This window comes from Chiloscyllium punctatum, chromosome 40 (genome assembly GCF_047496795.1).
Source record: "Chiloscyllium punctatum isolate Juve2018m chromosome 40, sChiPun1.3, whole genome shotgun sequence".
Taxonomy (NCBI): Eukaryota; Metazoa; Chordata; class Chondrichthyes; order Orectolobiformes; family Hemiscylliidae; genus Chiloscyllium; species Chiloscyllium punctatum.
In genome coordinates, this window is record NC_092778.1 from 8,726,084 (window position 1) to 8,743,989 (window position 17,906).

General features: G+C 42.9%; 1 protein-coding gene and 1 long non-coding RNA gene across 3 annotated transcripts; one reads left to right on the forward strand and one right to left on the reverse strand.

Annotated features, from left to right (window-relative positions):
- Positions 1-6,094: 6,094 nt before the first annotated feature.
- On the reverse strand, positions 6,095-10,426 carry LOC140464330 (uncharacterized). 2 transcript variants are annotated; one of them, XR_011954907.1, is made up of 4 exons: positions 10,300-10,426; positions 9,846-10,213; positions 7,855-7,961; positions 6,095-6,356 (listed from the first exon to the last, which is right to left on the reverse strand). It is a non-coding gene; the product is annotated as an uncharacterized lncRNA (long non-coding RNA). The 2 variants fall into 2 exon arrangements; XR_011954906.1 differs by lacking the exons at positions 9,846-10,213; positions 10,300-10,426 and having other exon boundaries at positions 7,855-8,380.
- sox8a (SRY-box transcription factor 8a) lies at positions 10,332-16,351 on the forward strand. The gene is made up of 3 exons (XM_072559268.1): positions 10,332-11,376; positions 12,694-12,950; positions 14,371-16,351. Exons 1-3 carry the CDS (start codon positions 10,925-10,927, stop codon positions 15,096-15,098), a joined length of 1,437 nt encoding a protein of 478 aa, XP_072415369.1. The 5' UTR covers positions 10,332-10,924; the 3' UTR covers positions 15,099-16,351.
- The last annotated feature ends 1,555 nt before the right edge of the window (positions 16,352-17,906 follow it).

Sequence of the window (17,906 nt, forward strand, 5' to 3'; positions counted from 1 at the left end):
TTTTTTTTTCATAACAGATTGTGACCCCGTGGTTTATGGTTTTTGGGTTCATTTCTATATTTTGATATGAGCAACCAGTTATTGTGTTGCCCAAGTTTTCTGTAAATCATGGAAATAATTCTGAAACTTTGAAAATGAATAAAGCCTAATGCTTCAAACTACACTTGCATAGTATTATACATTTCCGGCACTTGTCTTAATCATCATATTGTACACAATTCACATTGATATACCCTCTTTGTAAAATAACATTCCTGAGAGATCTTCAAGGGGAACGAGTGTGCAGAATAAACAAAAAAGGAAATAAGGGGAAGAATCTCTCATTTTCTCTTCTAAATCCCATTTTATTCGGGCTTTCACGTTAATCTTTTTTTTCCGATTAGGTTAACATTCTTAAATTTTTGCCCTGTCACCATCTGGGAACAGAGCCATCACAACAAAAACCTTGTGATGCTTTCTCGGGATATTATGGGATGGGACAAATGGATAGAATTAAAATAGTAAGATTTAAAGTGTGATTGGAGAGGCATCCTTCTAATGTCACGAAGAGTAATTTTTAGTTAGAAGTACGATATTGTCGCAGGTAAGAAGAATGAAGAAACATGTAAATGGCGTTAATAGATTATTACAGTATACATGATTCATTGCTATTTGACGCCCAGTGAAAGTACGCGCAAACATTCGCTTGATTGTACCGTTATAGTGGTAACTCAAGCAGAAGAGATGCTCCCCTTCTTATAACGTTTCACTTCATATGGGACTAAGTTTAGTTCGGAACTCTGGTCACGTGATCTTATTGCAAGCTCCTTAGATGTAAGGATAAATAAAAATGGTTTTATAACAACACCACATTTTTTTTATTTTTACATGTATGGAATGTTGGCTACCCTGATGTCTCCGAACTGCGTAATTTCAGAGTCACACACATTATTGTGGATCGAGTCACCTGTAGGTCAGATTTCATTCCTGAATGAACGTTAGTGCCAGACTTTTATGACAATTGTAGTCTAATGATCACCAGACTAGGTTGCGATTCCAAATTTCTCAATTTAATTGTATTTGGGTTTTGAACTCCCGACGTAGAGAATGAAACTGGGTCTCTGAATTTAGAGACCAGCGACATCACAGTGTCACTATGTTCCACATATCTATCAACGTTTAATCTGTAACAATGTTGTAAATGAATGGAGTGTGCGATTCTTGGCCTTCAAATTGGAAATCAAAAGAATGAACTATCCTTTTTGATGTTATTTGAAATGTCTGATGTTATTCATAAACCTCTTCAAGGCATTTCACAGGGGAGTTATACAATAAAGTACAATATTAGGAGATATCAGGTTAGAAGATTTTAAAGAAGAAACGTGAGGTAGAGAGGGAATCGAGAGGTTGGAGCAAAGGCAAGTGAAAGCACAGACACTCAGAGTGAATTAATTATAATTGGCTACGCACAAGAACCCAAATATCTGAAAGAGTTGCAGGGTTCGTAGGGAAGGTAAGATCATGCAGGAATTTGAAACACTGGTGAGAATTTGAAAGTCAAAATGCAATTACTGAACAGGGTAAAGTGGCCATTGTCCTACCAGAGCATTGACTCGCTCAGGCGAGGGAGGCAACTGGTAGTGGTGAACTCAAAGGGTCACCAGGCTTCAGGCGAAGGAGGAAGATTGAAATGGAGAGTCCGTCATGGTAAACTTAGACTCGTGCAGGAATTGAACCCACGCTATTGGGATCAGACTGCATCGTGAACCAGTTGTCCAGCCAAGTGATTGTAATGGTACAACTGTCCGGATGATGGGGAGGGAGGGTAGTCTGATTTAGTACAACAAGGGCATCTGCGTTTTGGATCACTTCGTGTTTACGTAGGATTGAATGAAAGAGAGCAGCCAGGAGGGTGTTGGAAAAGACAGATCTACAGATAATCATGGTATGAATGTTGCAAGCAGCCGAGGTTAATCTCAAGCTGTTAACAGGAAGAGTCGTGGAATCAATAGCGAGGGACTGGAGTTTTAAACAGGAACCAAAACTCCAATATTTATTTAGTGGATGTTTTTGCTTACTCAATACTGGATATCTGATAAACTGTGTGACAATTTAGCAACAACATGAGTTGAGGGGAACAGTGGATATGTGTGTCGTCAGCACGTATACGACAAAGGAATACAATAGCTTCTGCTGATGTAATCGAAGGGCAGTGTGTAGGTGATGGATGGGAGGGAGGTCATTGATATCCCTTGAGGGAATCTAGACATAATGGTGCAGGAGCAGAAAGATGTAATTGCAAATCATACTCCGGCTGCGGTTAGTCGGTCAAGAATTGAACCAGGCAAAAGCAGTCCCAGTCAGCTAGAAGACTGTGGAGGGGCGGTCGAGGAGGATGGCTTTGACAATAGTGTCAAAGGTTGCAGGCAGATTGAGAAGACAAAGAGGGAAAGTCAGGTACAATATTACTTGTGACGCTGCAAGGGTGGAAGTCTAATTGGCGGGAATAGGAATTCGTAAAGCAAAAGGTACGGCCACAAAGAGCAGTTCGGGTAGCAATACAGGCAGTTTTAAGAGAAAGCTGGATAATAACTTGAGGGAGAAACCAACAAAAAAAAATACAGATAGGGTTAGACAAACTTGTTTCCAACATAACCGCAGAAACTAATTGGCCTACTTCTGAGCAATAGAATCCAACTTTCAACCGATCCTTTCCATGTATTCCTTGTGTTTCTTTCCTTTTTATTGGGTTTTTCAATTGCTTGCTCACTCAGCTAGTCAGAACACTCTGTCCTCGCTGCTTTAGGCCAGCGGAGCTCCGATATCACATTACTCCCATAGTCCAGTCAAAGGTGAATTATGTCACCCAGTTTCTTTTTGGCTGGGTGACGTTGTTATAATTAACAGGGTTAAGATTCAATTGACGTTAACAATTATGGATTAAGAATGCTGTCCTATCATTGAAACCCTTTCCCTTCTTAACTGGCTGAGGAAATTGCTGGAAGGTAGGGGTCTTCCCAAACGTGCTGGAAGCACAATTGCTCTAAGTCATTGTTATACTTTAAAACTAAGTGATTATTTCGTTACTTCTTGCATCAACGTTTCTGCTGCCCCAAAACAACTACAAAGCCACACTTATAAAATATCCAGGTTGACATGTGAGCTCCTTGGGAAAATCGTTGACTCACTTTTGACACTTCATCTTTAAAAAAAGAAGACAGAACGCAATTCTTGCCAACTGTCGGATCTTGTCGAGATTGGCTGCGTTTCCAGTGTCCTGCTTTGCCTGCAGGTTAAAGTACAGCCAACAGCACAACTGTCGCAATGTGGCTAGTCACAGTCAGGGTCGGCGCTGAAGGTACAGACCCATCCCGAGGCACAGTGGTTCTTAATTGGGGTAATGTGTACCCTTGGGAGGGGGTGGGTAGGTGGGGGGGAGGTACGGCAGACGGCCCTCGAGATGATCTTTGAGAAGAAGTTACCGTTGTGAAACTAGCACCTCCTTCAGCATGGGACGGTATATGATCACGCGGTCCATGTAGCAAAAGTAAATTAGGACATTGTCCATCAATAAACCTGCGAAGTGGTATATTTTGTGTCTTTTCTCTATTGAATGTGACAGAAACGTGACTTTTATAGAAAAGCTGTGTATTTTCTTCTGTAACTCCTTCCAGTTCTGATGAAAAATCGTTGCAACAAGTCCCATTTCTCTCGATGTGAGTGTTGCCTGGCCTGCTGGGCGCGACCAACGGCTTTTGTTTTAATTTCAAATTTCCAGCATCCGCACCCATTTCTGCTTTTATTTAGAGAACGGAATTGACTGTGAGCGTTTGTCCTGCCGTGCAGTCGGGGGGGGGGGGGGGCACACAAACGTGAGGAAATCCCAGTGAATATCAGGATGCTTTGTTTGTAAACAGGGAAATATTAAAACGCACTAGCGTTCGGTAATATTGACAGGAACTCAAATTAAAATGGAACATGATGCAGTAAACGCCACTTCGAAAAGAAACCGCTGTCCCATCCCTTACTCATAGCATGGCGCACTCATATAAAAATACAGTACTGCGGATGCTGGACATCTGAAAGAAAGACAGAGATTGCTGGAGAAACTCAGCAGTATCCGAAACATTAACTCTCTCTCTATCTCTCTGCACAGATTTTGCAGACCGGCAGAGTTTCTTCAGCTATCTTTTTAATCGCCCATGCTCAATTCATCTTGGTTCCTTCCGTGACAAAACGTTAAAGATTGCCAAATTAATCATCGCATTACTCCATTTAATACAACCACGGACCATGCAACCTACCAGAGCCATCAGAACACTTATATTAACACTTATATTATGGCGTGGTGGTAGTGCCTCTACCTCTGAGCCACGACACCCACGTTCAAAGTCCCACCTGCGCCAGCATTGTGTGAATAACATCTTTGAACAGGTTGATTAGGAAATATCTAGAAACCCAAACGACTAAACAACTTAAGCTATTTAAATTCAGTGCCCACCAACTCAATACCTCAATGCTTTCTTTGTTGCTGTCCCCAACCCCCATGCTGTCTTCCTGTCACCGCTATCATATTGCGAGAATTGAAGAGGTTTCTGGCAGTCGCTGACGACTCCTTTCAAACAGGTAAATTCAGACAGTTTGCTGAACGCTGGGTATTTCTGCTGGGATTCTGAGCCAGTTTATTTCTTTAACGCTACGTCTTACGGAGGGTACAGCCAGCAGGTTGCATGGCCAGTCAAAGGGAGGAAATGTCACCGGGAGCATTTAATTCCATGTGGGACTGACAACCCCTCACGAATATTTGACCTGACAAGGGCAGAAGCTGTATCCGCTCAGGTATGTAAGAAGATCTTTATTCTTAGATTGAATAAATTCCACTTTGTGCAGCGGAGTGCGGGCTAAATTACATCATTTAAACTTTAGTGCAGTGTCAGTTCAAGGGTATTAAAGTGAACCATTGCCAACATCTATTTGGACGATTTATGAGTGGTTTTGCCCGTTTAATTACATTATTGTTAAGCTATTTTCGGAATACGCCACCACCGTTTGGGAAGATTATGAACTTCAGAGATTGATTGAAACCGGGTTTGACTCTCATTCCACTTCCGAAGTCGAGAACGAAATTATTGGGCACCTGTCCATTCGGACATTCAATTCCATGAGTTCAGGGGAAAGAAAATTCCCCAAGAGCTCCCCTCCAAATCCAGGACCTCCAATTATTTCCCGGTTTGATTCATTTGATCCCTCTCACATGCAAACCATCGACAGGTCAAGCTAATTGAAATCTGTCCCAGTCTCCAGTATGTTCGATGACCTGGTTGTTAACCCGTGTAAATGGCATGCGTTATTATCGTGACGAACATTAACGCTTGGGTATCTAACAGAAGCAGTGGGGGGGGGGGGGGGGGGGGGGGTTGGAATGCAGTGAGCGGCTCGGTCAAAGAAGATTTCCAGTTATCTCTGATGAATATTGTTGCCTGTCCCTCCAAACGCGCTGTCATTCCGTTGGTGACTGTTTTATTACAGATGGAATAATTAAATCAAATATAGTGTCTCATTAATAACGGAAATTATTGAATTGGCCATGTTAAATTGTCCATAGTGTGAGGTGCATTAGTCAGAGGGGTTGTAGGTTGCTCTTCGGAGGGTTGGTGTGGACTTGTTGGGCCGAAGGGCCTATAGGGAATCTAATCTTAACTAATATATTTTTTAACTCAAGACAGCCATTCGAAACTGGTAGCAGAAGGATAATGTACAGTTAGTTTCAAGTGGACATCATCCAATTAAATGCCTGTGCAATACAACAGACACCAATTCATCTTTTCTTTCAAGTCCATGTATTTGCAGCTCGACCTGCCTTTCTACTCTCGGCCTGCACAAACCGATCTTCGCCAGGCTTTCAGTCTTAGAAAAGGCAGGAATAGACATCCGTTCGTCTGTTCATAAACATTCGAGTTGAGAACTCCGTATATTTAACATTTCTGTTTGTAATATGAACAAATAGCCTTTCAAACAGGACCGCCATGAAGTGTGAGGGGAAATTGGAATTCCTGGTTTGCAGTTCAATCAGACAACTCACAACACAGATGTTTATTAATAAACACAAGTATACTTCTGACAAAGAATGTTTTATTTTTGTTCTATTATTTGACAAACATTCCCTTCTGAAGCCGTGTCACCAAATATAGTTCGCGGTTTGATTAATTCCATGTAGTGGACAAATATTGATGCTTGATCTCGCCAAAATCAACAGCCGTCGGTTGGGAACTCATGAAACGCGCTAGTGTTTTAGACGGAGAGCTCTTTGTTATATGTCTTCTATAGCCATTCGTGGAAGTTGTGCGAAATAAAGATTACACGTAATCGGATCGCATCTGAAATGTAAGCATTTAATTATGAGCAGATTTGGGATTTAAAAGATTAAGGTAACAGACAGTGGATGTGAATGACAGGAATCCTCGCCTACCGACTTGAATTGGCCCAGACTTGGATTGCACGGCAGACACCTCGTGCGATTTCAGGAAGCAACATTGAACAGTTAGCACAGCGATTTTACGCCGAACAATCAATTTCGAACTGACCTGAAATTTATTCCTTCATTAAGCAAGAGGAAAACTGCTTACTCATGTGTCAAAAAAAAACCAGAATGTAATATTCGGAGGATAGGGTGGGAACTAATTTCGCCGAAACTGCTATGTGCCCCCCCCCCACCCAAAAAAAAACAGGGTTACGCACAGTTGACTGTGGAAAGTGAACGGATCTTTGAAAAGGCACAGGATACATTTCTGGAGGGTTTATACAATGAAATAACACTGTGCGCCCATCAGTGACTTCTTATGTAATTCAGAACTAACAAAAGTCACATCCTGACTGCGTGGTTTTAACATTAATGCACCGAGTATTTAATAATCACATGACAAAATTAAAATAAACGGTTTCTCAAAGCTGGGGAAACATGGATTATCATTGAAGGGGTTTAACACTGAGCTGAAACTGCTCTGTTCGATCATAGCCTCTGATGATCTGTGGAATGTGTCGCTGCTCAACTAAAGATATGACATTTCAGTGAAGAATAAAATCGTATTTTTCCATTAAGCCGTAGTAAGTTTATTTTTCTTAAAATAACAAGGCATCCATCCAATTTGTGGTAAGTGATTGGTTGCCAAGTCGGTGCATAAGTAGGAGTCCGGCTTCCCTGCGGATATATAACTGCACCACGCACTATAGTACTGCCCAACAATTTGCAAAGAGAACACAGGGCTAAAACCCACTCGCTGTCTGGCCCCAACTTCTTTATCACTTGAATGTGAGCATCGTATTACAGGTTAGACAAGAGACTCTCAAAACAAGGTGCGAAGGGCCGTGACAGTGCGCCATGCTTTCAGGCACAAAGGGGGATCATTAGACACAACATTAACATCAGAACGCCCGCCTCACTGAAAGCAAACACGTGTGGCCACGGAAGGAACAAGTACTTCGTGTTTACAATTTCTGTTCGCAAAGAAGCACAAACAAGGAACGCGACTGGCTGAGAAGCGACGACAAGTTTGTTAAATCAAAATAAATAATGACTAGGTGGTGATATGTGGGAGAGAAACAGTTTGCTGGCTTGATGTTAAAATAGAATGTAAACACAGCTGAAACTCGAACATGTGTAAATGCAATTCCTCCGTGAGGCTTGGTAACAGGAATTTTGTGGCTCGCTTACGAGCGGGTTCCCGAGAAAGTAGAGCTCTCTCCCCATCTGCCTTCCAAATTAAAGTTCTAAACGGTCACTATTATGGGGGATGTATTGCTTGCTTGCCTATGTGGCTTCGTTGTTTATTCCGCACAAGACAGTCCCAGTTAGGGAAATCAATACAAAAGACTCACTATGAAACCCAGCAACGGCAGTTCTGAAGACCGTTTCAATTTCCTCTCACCCTCTTCCCATTCGGACAGAATAGTCACTCGCTCGTGGGCATGTGGTCGATTCTTGCCTTGTAGAGATTTAAAGAATCAAATCACTGCGCAATTGCAAACAAAATAAGGTAATAATATTTTCAGCAAAACACGCACTTCTTTTGTGCGTGATCCATTGGTTGCTTCTGAAAGAAAACCTGACTGAAGACGGGTCAGCAACAGTGAGGAGATCCAACACTATCTGTATTCAAAGCGGCGCATTCCTGACCTCGATGTGTCATGTACCTCAGAAGTCATACTCAACTGCAATATTCATGAGCACTTCTCCTCGATCGAGTCTTTTTGTCATTAATTTGGCCCACAATTGCACAGGGAGTAAAAACGGCTAGTTTTAGCAAGCAAACAGGTTGTGAATGAACCTAGCATCTTTACACAGTTTTGATTAATTATTTTTCAACATATACTTTCAGTACAGTTCTGGTGACTTCACAGACACACACTCAGGCATACTAGAATTAGTCGTGTCATGAGAATTCCTTAAAGAGTCGTAAAAAGGAATAGAATACGAAGTGAGCGTCGTTTGATTGTGAATGCCAGCATTTTATGTACTTTTTACAAAAATACTTCATTCTTAAATTAAGTTTAAATTACAGACATTGCAGAAACAAAGTTGGATTTTGAAATTCCATATTAAAACTCCGCTTGTGTAATAATCACAACAGACGAACTTGGCAGAATCAAATAATCTCCACTTAGAGCTCTCTCTTTTGATTTGAGTTTGACAGGACACTGCCCAATGTGACTCAGTTGACTGCATATTTGTAAATCCAGTCCGATTTAAGTAGAGGTGGAAATGAATAACCCCCTTCTGTTAAAATGCCCCATTAATATAATCAATGTTATTTTAGTAACATTTATTGATACACCAATGCATTGTGGGTATATTATATATATTAACATAAATTTACATTGAAACGGTTACATTAAAATTATCTGTTTGCATGAACCACACCACTCACTCACTCAGTTAAATCAATAGGCAGTGAGATTTGAGTTGCCCCCAATGTCCTTTAAAATTGAAATAAGTCTTGCTCCAGACAATAAGTAGCACGGTAAAGACCGATAAGTGTGACTTTTCGTGAGGAAATGCAGTGGCATTCAAACACCTCTCCCCGTGTTGTGCAAACTCTGTCGCGTTTTACCCGAACCCTGTGACAGGTGGTACCCGAATGTGAGCCCAGAGCATTGAGCGAGGGCCTGTCAGATCCAGGATTAAACTCCGAGCGAGAACATTATCGTTTGGGTACAAAGTCCCCCTTTTATCGCAGTTATTCACAAGGGTTTCCGGTTGCTACGGAATTCTAGATGGGGATGCTGTGAGCAAGACGGAACCGATAGCCAGAGAAAGGACAAATGAACTACGAACGAGAAAGACAGATTAGCACCCATCTCCAAAATCCAAACTTCCAGAAAAAAATCACGGGAAATTAACTGGAAATCAATAGCTCAAAATGACAATTTAGGAGCGCGAATACTTCAGGTCACCATTTAAAAAAGAAAGACACGTGAATTATTACAAAGCTGAAAGCTGAAAAGCTGCCCATATTGATAACGTGATAGTGGAAAGCGTTAACAGTTTCGTAACAGATTCCGAAAGCGCGAAACTTCACTGTCTGGGTCAGTAAACACATTTTAATTAGGGGCGGATTACACAACAACTCCTGTCCTGTATAATATTGTGGCTTCAAGTGTTTGATCAGACTGCGTGCTATTTAGTAATCCAGCCGGAGCGCGGTATGGCAAGTAAACGGAAAATTATCGAGTCAATGTTTGCAACTCTTACCACTAACAATGACAAAGGGACCTCCTGTACACCTCAAATGTAAACTCGGGTTTAAACATTGCAATGAACCATAACACACACACACACACACAGAGCTGTTATGCATTAAGTTACTTACGATCTTGTGTGTGTTTTTTTTGAAAACAAGAAAACAATCGAAGTGGACGGAGAGTCGTGACCGAATTTTATTTCAGGTTAAAAGATAATGTTTCCTTTCTTTTTAGCAAACTGGCGCCAATGGACCAACGCTTCGTTTCTGATGGACCTGATTTACAATGGGAGGTCGTCTGAATGTCCACATGCCTTTCAAAGTGAATGGCTTCCACACAGGTTTCTGACTGTAAGGATAAACGTAGCGAGCCGCTTAGCGTGGAAAATGTACATTACAACTTATATATTTTTAAAGGATGCATACCTTTCCGTGTAAATAGTTATAAATCGGTTAAACCCTCTGAAATCAATGGGCTTCGAAATGCCAGACTTTTTCTGAATAGGAAGCAAGAGGAAAGCTAATTATGGTCTACAGACCGAAAAGCATTTTTGTATGCCTAATATTCCCCCCCCCCCCTCACCTTGGCATCAGCTTTGAGGCAGGGCATTTGTAGCGGCCTACCGTTTAATACTTAAATGGCTAACGAAATTTAAAAAAGGGGGCTTCTGTGGAATTGGAATTTTATTCTGAAAGGGCAAAAAGCAAACAGCTCCCTGACGCATCGCTCCTTTAAGAGAATCCCACCCATTTCACAGCGGAGACCAATCGGAGGGAAGGCAGCACGGACCAATGGGAGACGGCCAGGATACACTGATATACTGTCGCCGTAAACAAACTTCTGGCAAGAAGTTGGGGTTTCATTTGCACGATTTCCGTGAGCAGCAGCGCGGTGCCCATCGCAAATGATTTGACAGTGTCTCCCGCGCAGAGATGTGTCTCTCTCAGTGATTCACATGGATATAGCCCTGCTCAAAGGAGTTGGTTTTAAATTCACACACCGAAACATGCCTTCAAAGTAGCATTTGCAAAGTTGAACTTTATTATCCGTGTTGCAATTTTTGATTTCACAAACATTCAAAGCTTTTGTTTTCTTTTGAAATTGCAAATTTTTTTTGATTGCCAAGCGCCTCTTTGCAATTTCCTGAATTTTTTTAAAAATTAATGTGTGTTGTGTGTGCGTGCCTTCGCTCGGATTTGTTAAATCGATGCTGAACATGACAGAGGAACACGAGAAGCTGGCGGCCGAGGTGGCGTGCAGCCCGGGTTGCAGCGGCTCCGAGAGCGAGTCGGTGGGTTCCCCGGGCTCGCTGTCGGACAGCGAGGCGCCCCACGCCGGGATGTCCGAGTCTGAGGACTCGGGGAGCTGCGGCCGCCCGCTCTCCGCCGCTAACGGCAAGAAGATGGGCGGCGGCGGGGAAGAGGACGAGCGCTTCCCGGCCTGTATCCGAGAGGCGGTGAGCCAGGTGCTGAAGGGATACGACTGGACCCTGGTGCCCATGCCGGTGCGCATCAACGGCACCTCCAAGAACAAGCCGCACGTCAAGAGACCAATGAACGCGTTCATGGTTTGGGCGCAGGCAGCCCGTCGGAAACTCGCGGACCAGTACCCGCACCTTCACAACGCCGAGCTCAGCAAAACCCTGGGCAAACTCTGGCGGTAAGTCAAGCACGACTTCGGCGGTGCCACGCCGAATAAACATTGTATTCGGCTCGGTAGATCTTGGAGAGCGGATACAGTACAACTGGCAGCTCTACCTGCCCCAGGAATAAACCCTGTGTCTGCAATTTAAACCGCATCGTGACCCATACTTGGGATCTAGAATGAGGACCGCGCTGAAAGAGATTTCCAGCCCGTATTTAACCAAATCAAGTGCTGACTGGGAATCTCAGTCAGCTCTCTCTTCATTCTAAATCAATAGGATCCAGTTGGCAATGGTTGGCTCCTGCTCCTCAATACACCATTTCTCTAGGAATAATACAGACCCTTTGAAAGGCTGAAAGCGCTCGTTTGTTTTACTGTCATTCCCACCTCCAGAGACTGAGCGTTAACAACCTGAACCTGTAAGCTTCCACTGGCCGTTCCCGATTCCTCGCCGATGCCAAGACCGTTCCAAATGACTGACCGATACTCTGGAGGGTTCCGCGCGGTCACGGTTTGGTGCAATTGGCGCCTGTTTTCCCTCCCTTTCCCCGGCCGAGGTGAAAAGGGCTGGAGGGCACCTCTCGCTCCTGTCTAACGGGCTGGCTTGCCCCTGGCCAAATGGCCGCCTTCACTTTCATGCCGAGAGCTCCCGGTGAGACTGGAAGGTTAACATGTAACTGATTCCACCACCGAGAGTGGAAACAGAGCCACGGGTGGGGGAAGGGAGGGGGTGAGAAAGTGAGCGAGGAAACTTCTCTCGTTCTTTTTTACCCTGTCAAAGATGCACTGGACAATTGGATCCCTTCATCTGACAGGTTACTCGACCCCCTTCATTAAGACCAGGTTACATTACACATATATTCCCGGGACCACACAAGAGCTTTTATAGGGTTGCATAGAGAATTCGAAATCGTTAATTCTTTTCTAAAAAATGTACAATTTCTGACCAAACCAGCTGAGAATCTCCGCACCGCCGGAGAGGAATTGTGGTTCGCTTCTATTTATTCTAGTCCCATTTAATTCAGTCCCATTTAGTTTAATCCCATTTAATTTAATCCCATTTAGTTGAGTTTCATTTTGTTCAGTTTCATTTAGTTCAATTTGCGTTTTTTGTGATAACTTTCAGAAAGGAATTGGGTGAAACTTGAGTTGAAAATTATGGCACTTGTTGAATAATTCTTTCAAGGCCCCCCTCCGGGTGGTGGTGGTTGGGGGTGGGGGGTATCTGTCTCTATCCGACTTTCTGCTTGAGGTTTCTGTTTTTTGGGAGGGTGTGGGGTGTCCCGTGGAGAAGAATCGCATCTAACCGGTTTCGGTGTCTTCCTTTGAAAGGTTACTGAGCGAGAATGAGAAGCGGCCCTTCGTGGAGGAAGCCGAGCGCCTGAGAGTCCAGCACAAGAAAGACCACCCCGACTACAAGTACCAGCCCCGCCGGAGAAAGAGCGTCAAGAACGGGCAGGCGGAGTCCGACCAGGGCGCCGAGCAAAGCCACTTGCCCGTCAGCCAGCTGTACAAAGGCGGGCACCCCGGCGACACTCTCCCCGGGGGGAGAACCATTTCCGAAGGGCACCACCCGTCAGAGCACACAGGTGAGGAGCTGGGCAGCACCTGATTTGGGGGGGTGGGGGTGGGGGGGGGGGCAGTGCCACTCAGGAAGGGGAGGGTGCCGCAGACACACAGAGTCAGGATCCATTCTAACAAGGCGTGCCCAACCCAAAGAGCCAAACTGGGACTAAATCCAGACAACGAACTGCGGATATTGGAGATCTCTGAGACTAAGACGTTAAAGTGCTGGAGAAACTCAGCATTGGTGGAGAGGGAAAGGGCAGAGTTAACGCTTGGAGTCCAGTGACCCAGTTCGGTCGAGTTTCTCCAGCAATTTCTGCTTTTGTTTGGTGGCGAAATTGGGGGGGACCAAAAGGCAGCGGGGTAACTTCAAATTAGATCAACGTTTACTCCTTCAATCTTCTCCCAATGAGTTTTGGCAGACAGGGCAAGGGTATAATTCGCAATTTTATTTCTGCACGGTAGCCCCCTCCAGAACAGTGAATCCACCAGCATTTTACTGAGATGTTCAATCTTAAAAAAAAAACCACTCGGTAGTTGCACAGCCTGAAAAGTGGCGTCCAGAAGTGAGACTTTCGGTTGTCCGATTGTTCTGATTTCAGTTTCATTTGAGACCGGAGTATCCCTTCACATTTGCCAAGAGCCAAAACACCCAACCTTTCGTCCTTTTATTCAAAACGGTGACACGTAAACCTTTCCAACTCGCAACGGCACAGTCCCCCAGGGTAGGAACTGCCCATTACACGGGCTAAAAAGATTTCAGAGTTTCAATTAACAAAGGTTTCATCATCCCAACTGCTGAGGTTTGAACTGATTTGAGTCTGTAGTAAACATCTAACAGAATTGCTGGGAGCTGTTGAGCATACAACGGGTTGAAGGCTTTGGGGGAGAGATCAGGGAAATTGAGATTGTTCTCTTTAGATCGGGAAAGTTTACAATGAGATTTAATAGAAGTGTTTGAAATAAGAAATGTTTTTTTTTCCGAAGTAGACAGAGTTTCCATAGGCCAGTGTGCCAGTAATGGAAGAGGAGGGGGGAGAGGAGAGATAGATTTTAAATTATTCAGAAAAGGAGCCTGAGGAGAGAGAAGAATTTATGTTAGTGAAGAAAATTGTTATGTTGTGGATGTAGATGCACGAGAAGGAAAGACGTGCGATTGCAAAATTAGGAGAGCGCGGCCAATTGGATAGCTCTATTGGAGAGATATTTTCCAATCAGCCTGTTGGGAGATATTATTACAGATCTCTGGAGCAGGTGGGACTTAACCTGAGGACTCCTAGCTCAGAGGTCGGGGCATGACCACAGTGTCACAAGAGGTTGAACAAAGAGGAATGATGGGCCTTTAAACCTCTGTCTGTACCCAGTGTTAGCTTCAGTTAAATACGTTTGTTTTTTTTTGGCCTCTTTAGTAAATGTCTGTCTCTTTTGCTTTGTTTTTGTCAGGGCATGCTCAAGGGCCCCCGACTCCCCCCACAACCCCCAAAACTGACCTGCACGCAGGGAAGCATGAGCTGAAAAGGGAGGGGCGCCCCATGGCAGAGAATGGCCGCCAGAACATTGACTTCAGCAATGTGGACATCAGCGAGCTGAGCAGTGAGGTCATCAACAACATGGAGACATTTGATGTCCACGAGTTTGACCAGTACCTACCACTGAATGGCCACGCAGTGCCTCTGTCTTCTGATCACAGCCATGGACCGAACGCGGCAGGCTCCTACAGTGCAACCTACATAACCAGCAGCAGCCCTGCCCAAGTCGTCTGGAACCATAAGAGTGTCTCGTCCTCTTCACCTTCGTCATCGGTCTCCAGTGAACCAAGCCAGCAAAGGCCGCACATTAAGACCGAACAGCTCAGCCCAAGCCACTACAATGACCAACAGCATGGCTCTTCACCACAAACCGATTATAACTCCTACAGTAACCAGGGATGCACACCCGCCAGTGCCACAGCAGTCGCCTTTTCTGGCTCACAGTGTGACTATACAGATGTCCAGGGTCCCAATTACTACAATCCTTACTCTGGATACCCTTCCAGCATCTACCAGTATCCATATTTCCATTCATCTCGTCGCTCTTATGCTTCACCCCTCCTGAATACTCTGTCCATTCCTCCATCCCACAGTCCAACTAACTGGGACCAACCAGTCTACACGACCCTCACCAGGCCATAGGAAGTCCTTGCTGCCCAGCAGATATGCTGGGTGGGGGTGGCGGGGTGGGGGGTGGTGCATAGGGAATTGGGATATCTGGGAAACAGTGAACTCAAGAAGCCCTGAGACTTAAGCAGTCTTCCATGGCATTATGCACTAATGAAGGACTGAACAAGTGGAGCACTGTGCCATTCCAGTTTAAGTGCCTGCTGATTCAAAAGGTTGCCAATCCTGGTCAATGAAAACCACCACTTGCTTTTAGTTTAAACAAAGAAGAAACACAAAGCTTTTGGTTGAGACAGATTTCCAGGTTGATTACAGACAAGAATAGGAACCTCGAAAATCCTCTGTGAGGACAAAGGACGCTTACATGAAATTGGTCAAATTCTGAAAAATAATTGTTGTGTTTGTGAAAGGAGGTACTACACGTATTGAAGAGTTCTTGAATTTTGAAACATTGCATTTCTGAAACTTGGGAAGTTGTTGAAATGTGTATTTATCTTATGTATTTTTTTCCCTTTTTATTTGGAATAATTCCAGCAACAAAAATAATGGACTTTCAGGTGGGAATGTATGTAATCTTGGAGCGTGTAGCTTGAGGGAGTATAAGTCTGTTAAATTATTTCCCACAGGAGGAGAGATAGTTCTTGATTTTGATTAGTGAACCAACTGTTCTGTATATCGAAACAGAAACTATACCTTACAAGACATGTTACACGCTTTAGAATCATGTGTTTATCACCTGAGCTGAATTTCTGGAGAAAATGGTCATGCTTTTCTAACAGAGGAGTTCTAAGAAAGTTTGTTCCTTTTCAATTAGGCGATTGGGGAACCAGATATTTTAGCCAATAAGCTGTGAATCTTTTAATTCTCCTTGACAATAAAACTGCACCTATATTAACAAATGCTGTTCAATAAGTAGAGTAGTCTAATACTGTCTTTTGTTCTCCAGTTTCAATTGTATGCTAAGCATATAAACTCGTTTTCCATTTAAGTGCTAACTTGTGCCTTTAAATGTTTGCAAAACTAAAAAAAAAATATTTTTTAATGCTAATTTTTACTTCTATTTTTGGAAAAAAAGTGTTCTTTTGGTAAATTCCTTTTTTGCAAACCATTTTCTGTATAAAGTTTGATAAAAATCAACTGTAACTTAACCATTCTGTGTTTGTATTAGAAACTTCTGTTAGAGATATGCAGAATAATGTCTGACTAAGCAACGTTAACTTTTGTACAGGTAAAATTTGTCAAGATTAAAAACAAAGCTTTTTACTGTACTTTGTTGGTGTACCTACTTAAAAAAAGTTTATATTTAATTTCTAAAATGAATATGTCAAACTGTATAAAGTTTAGATCTAGAATGAAGGAATCTGACCCTGAATACTTATCTAAAAGCTCAGCTTTTGGCTTTATCATGTCCATCAAAAATTGATCTGAGGTTTAACATGTAAAGATTCAATTTTGATTATTTTTCAAAAGATCGTTTCCAGGTTTAGCATATTTGGACTGATCATGATAGACTTTTGAGTGAAATATTGCCTAATGTGAATGTGAGCAATGGATTCTAATACTCAACTTAGTTAACTGTTCTCAATTGTCCTATTAGGGGAAGGAAGCTGCCATCCTTACCTGCTCTGGCCTGCATGTGACTACAGACCCACAGCAATGTGGTTGACTTTTAACTGTCCTATGGGCCTAGCCAGTGATGCCCTCATCCCATGAATGAATAAAGAAAAACAAATTTTAAATGCATGGGACAATGTATTTCATACAATGACTGGACCCAAGCTGGTCAGTTTAAAAGAGTGCATTTTTTTTAATATCAAAAAGGTATTCCAATTCTATATAAAATAAAGACAGAAAGTGCTGGAATAGTCAACAAGTCTGGTAGCATCTATGAAGGGAGAAACAGGTGATGACATTTCACCAGGACTGAAATTCAATTTAATGTTATATTATCATTTATTGGACATGCTTAAAGAACACATGGAAAGAGTTTAAATGTTTTATTAATAATATTTACATCATGGAATGGTGGTTAAAATAGATATTCAGTTTGAAAACTCAGATCGTTTACATAGAAATGGATCCTGGTCATTGGTGTGCTTTCTATTTCCTCCTGCAGTGTGTCCATTTCATATTCATACATTTCTTTCCTGATGCGAGTCATCGTTTCATGAGTAAGGGCTTCCCTAGTTCCACAAGTAGAGCATGTCTTATTCCGAACTTATAATATGCCAAAGCTTCTTTCAGTTACAACTCTTCCACTGGCTGTTTTTCACACCAGTGGAAGAGTTATGTATTCTCAGCCGGCCAACCAGTTTGAATAACAGAGTCATAGAGTTGTACAGCATGGAAACAGACTCTTCTGTCCAACATTTCCATGCCAACCAGATGTTATAAATTAATTGTCTCATTTGCTAGCATTTGGCCTATATCCCTCTAAACTCTTCCTATTCATAACCCCATCCAGAAGCTTTTTAAATATTGTAATTGTACCAGTGTCCACCACTTTCTCTGATAGTTCATTCCATATGTGCACCACCCTCTGCATGAAAAAGTTGTCCCTTAGGTCCCTTTTAAATAATTATCTTCTCACCTTAAACCTATGCCCTCTAGTTTTGGACTCCCTTACTCTGAGAAAAAGACCTTGGCTATTTATCCTAACTATGGTCCTCATGATTCAATATTATCTCTATAAGGTCACCTCTCAGCCTCAATGTACCAGGGAAATAGACCCAGCCTACTCAGCTTCTCCATGTAGCTCAAACCTTTCAAACCTGGCAACATCCTTATAAGCCTTTTCTGAACCCTTTCAAGTTTAACAACATC

Excerpts from the sequence above, each read along its gene's own strand:
- sox8a (XM_072559268.1), top strand. The coding sequence starts at position 10,925 with ATGCTGAACATGACAGAGGAACACGAGAAGCTGGCGGCCGAGGTGGCG. Across the intron at positions 11,377-12,693 it reads ACCCTGGGCAAACTCTGGCG|GTTACTGAGCGAGAATGAGA; the intron begins GTAAGTCAAGCA and ends TTCCTTTGAAAG. Across the intron at positions 12,951-14,370 it reads CCACCCGTCAGAGCACACAG|GGCATGCTCAAGGGCCCCCG; the intron begins GTGAGGAGCTGG and ends TGTTTTTGTCAG.